Genomic DNA, 10,990 nt, shown 5'->3' with positions numbered 1-10,990 from the left:
AATGACACAGGTGGACTAAACAAGGGGAATTAACAGGACACAGGTGATACCAATAAAACAAACAAACCGGGAGATTGGGAACAGGTGAGGGGTGGAGACACGGACAACAACAAGAGGGCACATGGCATAGACAAACAAACATAGGAAAGCACATGGCGGGAACAAGGAAGCACGAGGACTAGACAAGGGAACAAACATGTAACAACACAAGGGAGACAAACTCAGAAATTGGACACGGACAGAACACAGACCTTACACGTACGAGGGAGGAGAGAAGCAGGGGATGACAGCGGGATCTGGTTCGACGGCCTGGGCATTCCCAGAGGCATTCCAGGCTACTACAAGGCCTTGAACCCAGCAGCGAATGGCCTGGCATCTACCCTCTGCCCCTGGTGCGTCATCGGAGCACACACAGATTGGATTAACTTCCTTTACTACACTGAGATGAAGTTTCAAAACCTGACCAGAGACTACAAAAGATCAGAGAAGAACTACAAGCAAACTCCAGGATAACACGGCAAAACACGGCTGTGCTTGAAATTCTCACTGCCAAGAGTGGAGGCATTTGTGTCATGCTTGGTACTGACCAATGTTGCACATATGTCCCTGACAACACCGGAGATGGGAAAGACTTAGATCTGATCCTACAAAAGATGCAAAAGTTTTCAGACAAAATGAAAGAGGGAACCGGCACGCAGGATTGGTTCAGTGCCCTGTCGAGAATGTTTTCCTCATGGGAAGACATTTTGTGTGGGAGTGATTTTGGTTATTCTCGACCCTGAGAAAATACAAGAAGCTCGGACGAGAACCTTGTTTTGACTATGATACGTACGGCGTCAGCATTTGATGAATCTAAGTATATAAACCCTGGACGATGTAAGTGAAATTGCTTCACTTTCATCCTTGTACTGTGAGTGAGCCCGATTGCAATTGCAATTGATTGACAACTCCGGAGTCCTGAGGTAACTAGGGTGAATTTTCACTTATCAGCAGCTTATGCATGTTAATTAAAACGAATGTGACAGCATAAACTAACCTCAGTTTCTGCAATGTGCAGTGGGAATCCTCCAGTAAAGCACACAGCTGAGTCACTCCCAAGGCTTCTAGTATGAGCTTACTCAGATCCAGCTCAGTCATGAGTAAGGGGTTTGAGCCCACAGCTGAAGCCACAGCAGCACAGGCTTCCTCAGCAGCACTCCCCTTCAGGAACCTGTACAAATAAGACAATAAATATATCTGTTGTCTGACACAAAACATCATCTCTGGTGCTTAAAAAAAAAACACAAAAATTCAAATTTCTACCAAGGCAGCCTTTTACAGAAATTTAAAAAAGCAAACTGATCAGTCACATATGTGTTTTTCTCATGGGAAAGGAAGCACTGCTACCCACTTGTATAGTCTATTAGTTCAATAAGTCTGCTTGGCCTGGTGCAGCAGCTTTAAATCTAGCAGGCTGAGTTTTCACTGCAACAGCTGAGCTCATCCTGTGACTTTCAATATAATGTTCATCTATGGTCATTAGTGATGCCCCTAAATCAACAGCTTAAAATATGAGGTGTGGCTATTAAATAAAGAGACTAATGCTTTAAGTAAATTGCAATGAAGAAGACTTGTTATAGTCATAGAACTCGTATATACTCGTAATAACAGTCTCATTTTTTTACATTTTATTTGAAACTCTTTGTAATATTCCTGGTCTTGATATACATTTACCTGAGATTTTTCAGTTTACACTGCGGGTCCTCCTTTAGGTCTAAAAGCAGTTTGACTCCTGATTCCCCTGGATCATTTCCTCTGAGATCCAGCTCTCTGAGATGATTGGGATTTAACCTCAAGGCTGAAGCCAGACTAGCATAGCCCTCCTCTGTGATACTGCAGTCTGAGAGTCTACAGTGATAATATAGTCATAATTCAGTCAAGGCAAACACAACAAGACATTTGCAGTATATTTAAAGTAAGATTATTTTTGTAGATTATTGAGGGGATCAGTAGTTGACTACGTCAGGTACATTGGATGACAGAGCATTTGAAAGGTTGAAGATAATGCACACTGAGGTGCAGGAGCATTCTGTCAGTACTAAATGCATGGTGCTATGGTCAAGGTGGCACGGAACGTCAGACGACACAGAGGTTGCAGGGGGGTGGGAGTTTATTGAAACCAGCCAGTACAGGGTTCACAGGGGGAACAAACAGGAAAAAACACAAAAGCAACCCGGGATACAAAAGCACAGAAGGTAAATCCAAACGGGAACGCACAAAAAAAATCAAAATCCAAAAACTATAACACACAAAAGTTAGATTGGGGATAACTGGGATTAAACTAGAACGACCTGGGTGTCGTGGAGATCATGGAAACACTAGACCTGACGGTGCAGGAGCGCGGGACCAGAACTAAGACTAAACGACCTGGAAGAGGAGAACACTGGCGTGGCAGTCGAGTTCAGGGATCCGGAGCGTGTATCGCCTTGAGGTAGAACCCATAAATGATGCGAGCGTGATGCGAGAACCGATAAGGGAGTGAGGAGTTTAAGTAAGGAGAGTGCCAGGTGTGTGGGATCAGTACTGATTGTGAATGAAGTGCAGCTGGGAGTGTGAATGTGACTGAGGCTGTAGCAGAGGTGTGTGAGTTGAAAGTAAAAAAGGGGGGCATGGCCGGAACAGGGTTCAGCGCAGACGCGACACAAGGTCCCATTTTTACTTAACTGAATTTAAGGATTTTGGTTTTAGTTACAACCCTCGTTAGGAGAAAACCTATCTGAGTCACCTTGTCATCCAGATTTTCCGTGAAACAGTTTGTGACATTGTGGTTTCATGATACTCTAAACATTTTATTTCCGTCTGAGCGTTTGTTTCAAAATGCACTTGATATTAGTTTCGAAAACTGAGACAACTTCTGCAGTTTGTTCAGTGAGCTTTTATCGTTGAAAGGAAGGATCTTCAAGTCTATGTGTGTCTGGAACTTTTCATTAAAATTTGAAAAAGTCTATAAGAAATACTGTCTGTGTGTTTGTAACCTTGGGGATATTTGATGAAGAAATGAAACAGTTCAAATTATCCCACAGAACTCATTCCTAGGGAATACTGAAGAATTAAAATGTCTTACCTGAATGTCTCCAGTGCACAGTTTGGGTTCTCCAGTCCGCTACAGAGTTCTTGGACCCCAATATCTCCAATACTGTTGTCACTGAGATCCACATTTTTCAGTTCAGATGGTTTGCTGAGGATCCATGCCAGTGCTGTACAGCTCCTTTCAGTGAGCCCACAGCTATTGAGCCTTAAGGGGAAAACAGCCACCAGTGACTATAAGCTCAATGAAAAGGACACATCTGTCGTCTGTATATTAGTGTTTTGCTTCTAAACCAATTCACAAATCAGACCAAATGTTTTTCACATATCAGAAGCTGGGTTTCCATCTAACTCATTCCCATCTTTTATGTGCATTCATGAAAATTCAGCTAAACAAAATTTCGAATTAGTGCACTTTCATCAACTGTATTATGTCTGGTTCCGGTGCGCCTGCTGTACTTTTGTTTGTTGTTGCTAATGCAGTGCGACCAGCAGACACTTCTGGATATCAGATCTGCACTTGGAAAGGACTATTCCACGAACTTTAACTCAACTTAAGGAGTACGAGCTGCAGTGGGCTCTTTGTTGTTCCGCCGTTGTGTTTACCTACAAGACGGAGGAAGAAGAAACGAGGCCGACGTGCTGGAGTTTTCGTAAAAGGTATTTCAAACCTGCTCTTCCAACATACTACTTGCCAACGTTCAGTCCATCGACAACAAAATGGATGATCTGAATGCACGTATTAAATTCCAACGGGACATCAGGAACTGCTGTACATTGGCATATGTCGAGACGTGGCTCGTCCCGGAGATTTCCCATGTGGCAGTTACGCCGTCAGGGTTCAGCATACACCGCCAGGACAGGACAGCTGATTCTGGCAAGTGCAGGGGCGGAGGGGTCTGTGTGTGTGTGTGTGTGTGTGTGTGTGTGTGTGTGTGTGTGTGTGTGTGTGTGTAGTGATGTGTGTGATTCTATTCAGATGAGCCCAGTGTGTGTGTGTGTGTGTGGTTAACAGTGTTGGGAAGGATACTTTCAAAACGTATTCCGTTACAGAATACCGAATACATGCCCAAAAATGTAATCTGTAACGTATTCCGTTACATTAACTAATCTGAGTAACATATTCTGAATACTTGGATTACTTCCACATTGAATTGCATTTTATAAGTGGAGCATACATTAGCCTGGGTGCCAGCACGAACTTAGCCCCGCCCACAACATTTGAGGTCGGAAAGTTAGGTCTGGCATTGCTCCGTTGGGGCGAAACTATGCCCGAACAGAAGCTGTTCGAACCAATCAAATTGTCAGGGCGGGCTTTATACGGTGATGGACAGATGATCAACAGTAACTTAATCAACCACGTCACCAAAAGAGCGCTTGGGTTGAATTTTGTTTTCAACAAACATGGCTGCCGCTGGAGAGCTGAGATGTGTAGATAGATTCTGCCATCAAGTCTGTTTTAGAAGACATCGACAGCGCATTCATTTTGAAAGAGGAACAGAGAAACGCGATCAAGGCATTTGTCAATCGAAAAGATGTTTTTGCCGTCCTTCCTACGGGATTCACATACGACGTTGCTCTGATTGGTTGTAGGTCTATCCAATTGAGCGAAGAGGCATTTTTTTTCCTGGTTCGGTTGAAACACGCCCCATAATCACAGCCCAATGGAGCAGTATCACTCATATTCTGACTAGAATTATGAGTATGACAACGTCAGGCTATGCATACATGCAACTAAAACCATGTGGAAGCATTTAAACATATAAAAGCTTCCACAGTAGTGTTACTAACAAGTACCTGAACTCGCAGATACATTTTTGTGTTTGTAGTCCCGAAATGCATACTACAAAAATCTAAACGCGACGTCATTTTAGCTAATGTTAGCTAGCATGTCAAACAGGGCTAATCAGAGTCTTTCAACGGCTCTGGGGCTAGTAAATCAGCTCATAGGAGAATGTAAAGTCGCACATCTGGCTGATACAACTATAAAATAGCAAGGTGACGAGTAAAACTACAGCAGATAACTACCCTTGGCTAATTCAAAATTAACTTTCTTTAAGATGCTTCTTTAGGTTGGAGGTGGAGTCTTTGGATGCTGAAAGGAGGTTGCTGGCAAGCAGAGGTTGCACTGCACAGTTATATTACGTTCTCCCTTCTCTTTCTTTAACGTGAAATGCTGTTTGAATTTCAAGGACAGAAAAGCATTCCTGCCCTGGCTCTGTTGTACCGGCTCTGGCACCTGCTCCTCTTCTGACTCCATTAGCAGCTACTGATCACGCAAATAGCTCATTTTCATTAGTTTTCATGTTGGGGCTTCTGGGAAATGCATTAAGTTTCCTTCATTTATTTAGAGAGTGCATCAACTTGTGAAACAGGCAAGTACCGTCATGTAATCCATTGATTTCAAGAATGTAACTGTATTCATCTATTTAAATTGTAACTGTAATGGAATACAGTTACTCATAATTTGTATTCAAAATACGTAACGCTGGTACATGTATTCCGTTACTCCCCAACACTGATGGTTAACTTACTTTGGGCTACAGACATAGCAGTATTAGCATCTCACTGCTATCCGGCCCTTGAGCTGCTAATTGTAAAAATCAGACCCTTCTATCTACCGCAGGAGTTTACTGCAGTCGTTATGAGTGTAGTCTACATTCCCCCCCAAGTAGATAAGGCTACTGCTTTGGATGAACTGTATGAAATTATCAGTGGTCTAGAGAATGTGCACCCAGATGCAGCCTTTATTGTTGTTGGAGATTTCAACAGAGCCAACAGGGTCCTGCCTAAATACCATCAGCACTTCTTCACACGTTGAGACCAGATCCTTGACCATTGTTATACACTATTCCGGGGCAGTTACAAACCCCTTCTCCGCCCTGCTTTTGGAAAAGCTGATCACACCTCCATTCTCCTCCTCCCCGCAAATAGACAAAAGCTAAAACATTTCAGACCAGTTGCAAGAACAGTCCATCAATGGAGTGACGAGAGTGTGGCGACTCTCCAGGACTATTTTGACCCCACTGACTGGCTGATATTTCGGGAGGCAGCAGATGGGGACATAAATGAATATACCGACACTGTTTCCAGCTACATCCAACAACTCCGGGGACCCTGATCAGTACCAGTACCTCCAGCCATAAAGCGTGACGCTAGAGGATGGCTGCCCGGGGAATTGCCATTGATGCCTTTATGGCAGGCTGAGATGGCCGCCAGGTATACCTTAAGAGTGGAAGCCACCTTCCCCTCATCAAACAACTGCTTTAGGAATTCTAATATGACGCCCAGCGTGCAGTTGACGGGGTCGCGTTGATGCGCGACACACCACCGCTCGAAACTGCGCCACTTCAGCGTATACAGAGATCGGGTCAACACCACCCGAGCACTCTGTATTGTAGCCACCAGCGTGTCTGACAAGCCTGAGGCTAGGAGCCTGCTCCTTTCAGGTGCCAGGCCCTGAGATGCCACAGCTCTGGCCGGGGATGCCAGACCGTTCCGCGCGCCTGCAATAGAAGGTCTCTCCGAAGAGGCAGCTCCCAAGGCGGTTGCACTGACATTCTGTTCAGATCCGCCAACCACGGCTGACTGGGCTACTAACAGCAACTCTCTGCCCTCGTCCGCTATCCTGCACAGCACCTGCTGGAGGAGCGGGACCGGGGGAAACGCGTACAGACGCAAGCTCGGCCACTGGTGGCTCAGTGCGTCCACGCCCAGTGGAGGGTTGTCGCCCCCCAGCGAGAACCAGAGCGGGCAGCAGGTGTTCTGTCTGTTGGCAAACAGATCCACCTGGGCCCTGTAAAAACGCAACCAAATCTGATCCACCACCTGAGGGTGGAGGCACCAGTCTGCCGCCTGAGGGTCGCCCCTCGATAACAGGTCCGCCCCGTAGTTGAGGTGGCCTGGAATATGAACTGCTCTGAGGGAACGGAAGTGAGCCGCCACCCACAGGAGCAGGTGGTTCGCCCAGTGGTACAGCGACGGAGAGCGCACTCCGCCCTGGCGGTTTATGTATGCCATGGCTGAAGTGTTGTCCGTCCTTACCAACACATGGCGACCACTTAACGTGGGCAGAAAGTGCCGCAGCGCTAGGAAAACCGCTCACAGTTCTAATACATTCCTCTGCTGCAGACCAGCAACCGTTCACATATCTCCCCTTGCAGACCGCCCTTTTGTGGAGGCGTCTGTGGTTACCACTACGCGGCGCTTCACAATGCCCATGGGGCCCGATGCCGTGAAGAACTGCGGAGTCCTCCAGATTGCCAGGGCTCTCCTGCATCTGGAGTTCTTGGTAGAACTGAGTTTCAAGGAGAGATACCATATTTGAAAAGGCTGCCTACGTAACATCCCCAGAGGGAGAGTGATTGCGGCTGATGCCATCATGCCCAGCAGTCTTTGGCAGCACAAGGACGAACTGATGTACGCATGATCCGATGGCTTTTATTCGGTCCTGAGACAGACTGACCTTCATTGAGGTGGAGTCTAGAGTCATGCCTAGGAAATGCGCGGTTTGGCCTGGGCGCAGAATGCTTTTTTCCTTGTTTATCACAAAGCCAAGTGTGCCACCACTAGATGGCAGTCTTGTACCGCTGCTGCTCTTTAGCGAGCACAAAGTAGCCAATCGTCCAGATAATTGGCTGCTTCCACGCACTTTGTAAAAACCCTCGGTGCCAGAGCCAGACCGAACGGGAGTGCGTGGAACTGGTATGCTATTCCTCCAAACGCAAACCGCAGAAATCTCTGATGTTTGGGGTGGATTGAGACATGGAAGTAAGCATCCTTTAGATCTATCGTAATGAACCAATCGTTTGGCCTTATGAACTGAACTAGCCGGCGGGGAGTCAGCATTCTGAACTTCAACGGCATGAGCGCTCTCTTCTGCACACGCAGATCTAATATTGGCCGATAGCTCCCGTCCTTTTTGGGAAGCCTGAGTCTGCGTCCTCGGGAGGCACCACACTTATCGCTTCTTTTCGGAGCAGGGAGTCTATTTCCTTTCCTTTCTCGGAGGGGGGCGGGCAAACTGCAGCATGTAACCCACTGTGATTGTTTTTAGTACCCATGGCGACGCAGCGCATGCGCGCCAACTCTCCGCGCAGCCTGCTAGGCTGGGCTTTGAGTTGAATAGGTCAGGAACTAACCCGCTCATAGTCAATTTGTCTAAACCTAGATCTGCACACGCTCCGCCTAGGGAGGGAGACGAGATCTGGGGTTGCCAGCTCATGGTTTTTGAAAAAAATGGTGAGTGGGTGTGCAGTGGGTGCACCGCTGGGGGAGTTACACAAGCATGCCTTAACGCTGCGCCTACTGGGGCAGTGGTCGTGAAATTTGGATGTGGGAAACTGTTCACCGTGCTTGACATGAATTGTGCATGAGAGCAGCGGGCGGTTTTCCATGGAGGAGGTGGAGGATCCACTGCTCCCCCCTGTCTTTTCAGCGCCCGTTGCCTCGGATCAGGTGGCCGACAGCTTGCTGTGGCTCTTCCCACGGCGAGCGGCATGCTGCCGTGGGGCGTGGGCTGCGCTCTGGGCTGAGGGCATCTTGGCCGGAGGTGCTGGAGAGCGGAACCCACTCCGCTTCTATCCTGGAGTCGGGGTTGTCTGTCCCAAGGAGGACTGCTGCTCGGAGCTACTGGAACAAGGCATCCAGGCCTGGAAGGCCTCGCGGCTCCTCTGCTGTTCCTCAAACTTTGAGGCCATCGTCCCCACAGCTTCCCCGAAGACGCCCTGGACGCTGACTGGGGCGTCCAGCAGCGGCGCCTTCTCTCTGTCGGTCAACTTTGCCGGCGACAGCCAGAGAGACCTCTGTGTCGCCACAGAGGCCCCCATGACCCTCCCCAGGGCCTGTGAGGTGCAGCGGGTGGCTTGGTAGCGCTGTAGGAGCGATACGGTGTTCGTAGAACACGCAGCCTGCCCAGCAGCCAAATAAGCCTTCTCGGCCAGAGCCGCCTGGTGTCTGGCCACTCGCGTGGGCAGGAGGGGTCTCTGGCCGAGGCGCATCGTGGGAGAGGCGGGCGAGAGGTAGCCCACCACCGTGTCCTCCACCGGCGGAAAAGAGAGGTAGCCGCTCTCCTTGGCTTGGTCAAGGTGGAGGTACGCAGCAAAGCCCGGCCGAGTAGGGAGTGGCCCACATGGTCGTGAGCTCCCCATGCACCTCCGCAAAGAAGGGGATGGAGCTGGGGGCTTCTACGGGTGGGCCAGCATAGAACTCCCCATCCAGCAGCGAAGCCTGCACGCTGGGAGGGGAAGGGAGAGGGAGACCGAGGCGGCTAGCCGCCCTCAGCGCCACTTCGTGGAGCTGCTGGCCCATGGTCCTGGATGTAACCGGGGGAGAGGCTGCCCGCGGCTTCACATCCACTTCCAGCTGCATCTCCTCCTCGTCCGAGACGTGCTCGTCAGAGAAGTCGAGCAGACTCTCGCTGTCTAGGCCGAAGTCCAGCTCTGGCACAGGCTGGTCTTCGCACCCAGGGGGTAGCTCCACCGCCTCGTGGTCCGCGGCCATTTACATATGGGAGCGGCACAGCCAAGGACCGCAAGGTCCTACGTAGTGTGGTAAGGTCTGCTGAGTTCATCATCGGCAGGGAGCTCCCAGCCCTGCATGCCACCTACCACACCCGATGCCTCAGGAAAGCTAGCAGGATCCTAAAAGACTGCTATCCTCCAGCCTTCAGACTTTTTACCCCGCTGCCTTCTTGTAGGCGGTACCGTAGCATCCGGTCTCATACCCGCAGACTGGAGAACAGTTTCTTCCCGAGCTTCTAAATGGACATTGATATCGCCACTTTCGCACTCGTCACTTTACATACACTGTCCCTTTCAACTTACTGTTTGCACTATCAGTAATATTGTATCAGTAATATTGCACTACCTGTAACTCCCAAACTGGATTTGTCTGTAGGTTAGTATAGGTTTACTAGGTTAGCATAGGCTATTATATGTGTATTATATGTTATATGTATATATGTTAGTATTATAGGTATAATGTAATGTATGTATAGGTTATTATAGGTTTAGCATACTGTATTAAACATTTATCTTGTATATTTAGTAGGGTTATTACATGTTATCATTATATGTATAGGTTATTATATGTTTAACACGTGTAAATTATGTTCAGAGTACTTGTACAGAGTACATGTCATGTTATGTTATACTATGTTATGTTATGTTATGGTAGGATGTTGTGCGGTGCCTTGTCCTAAGAATTCCAGTGCCCAGCCTGACCCTGTGTCATTCTCTACTTACAATTATCTGACAATAAAATACTTGTAACTTGTATGCAAATTCAAAGTGGACACCCTTCTAATTAAGGAAGGAGTCATGAACAGCCGTGGGACAACATAAGGTTGTCAGGGCAACTTTAACAGGAAAAGGTAAATAAATTGAACCCATTTAACTGAAATGAACCCATTTAACTGAAATTTAGTCGCATTATACCAGAACGGCAAGTTAATCCACCCACCTCTAGGAAATAGTATGTTTATTCGCATTAGAAGATTTTATATGAATTTCAAGTGTTTCCGGTCAGGGTTTATTATTCGAATGATCAAAATATGCATTAAAAACTTGGATGGAAACCCAGCTAGAGTCATTAACAACTCCCTTTCTGAGAATACACACTGCCACCATACTTACTGAGCCTTCTGACATTCCTCCACTACTGGCTGAAGCCTGAGGAAAGCTTCATCAGATCTGATGTACTTCTTCAAGTCAAACACATCCAGGTTCTGTTCTGATGTCAGCAGCACAAACACTAGAGCTGACCACTGGGCAGGTGAGAGTTCAGCTCCAGAAAGTGTCTCAGCACTCAGGAAGTTCTGGACCTCTTCCACTAAGGAGTGATCATTGAGTTCATGCAGACAGTGGAAGAGGTTGATGACCCTTTCTGATGAAGGAACATCCCTGATCTTTTCCTTAATGTAACT

General features: G+C 47.7%; 2 protein-coding genes across 2 annotated transcripts in view; both read right to left on the bottom strand.

The window, feature by feature from the left end:
• Positions 1-632: 632 nt before the first annotated feature.
• LOC105905356 (NLR family CARD domain-containing protein 3-like) overlaps positions 633-10,990 on the bottom strand; it is a 25,515-nt gene continuing 15,157 nt past the window's right edge. Inside the window, exons 8-11 of the mRNA XM_042710716.1 lie at positions 10,701-10,990; positions 3,104-3,274; positions 1,854-1,887; positions 633-644 (exon numbers count right to left, since the gene is read on the bottom strand). The exon at positions 10,701-10,990 is cut by the window's right edge and continues 1,526 nt beyond it. Coding sequence (XP_042566650.1) covers positions 633-644; positions 1,854-1,887; positions 3,104-3,274; positions 10,701-10,990 — 507 coding nt within the window. The remainder of the gene's footprint in view (positions 645-1,853; positions 1,888-3,103; positions 3,275-10,700) is intronic.
• Positions 5,499-7,986, bottom strand: LOC105890338. Its single transcript, XM_031586485.1, has one exon. It carries the CDS (start codon positions 7,084-7,086, stop codon positions 6,160-6,162), a length of 927 nt encoding a protein of 308 aa, XP_031442345.1. The 5' UTR covers positions 7,087-7,986; the 3' UTR covers positions 5,499-6,159.

Source organism: Clupea harengus, chromosome 19 (genome assembly GCF_900700415.2).
Source record: "Clupea harengus chromosome 19, Ch_v2.0.2, whole genome shotgun sequence".
Classification (NCBI taxonomy): domain Eukaryota; kingdom Metazoa; phylum Chordata; class Actinopteri; order Clupeiformes; family Clupeidae; genus Clupea; species Clupea harengus.
Note: the sequence above shows the minus strand (reverse complement) of the source record. Positions and strands in the feature narration are given on the sequence as shown.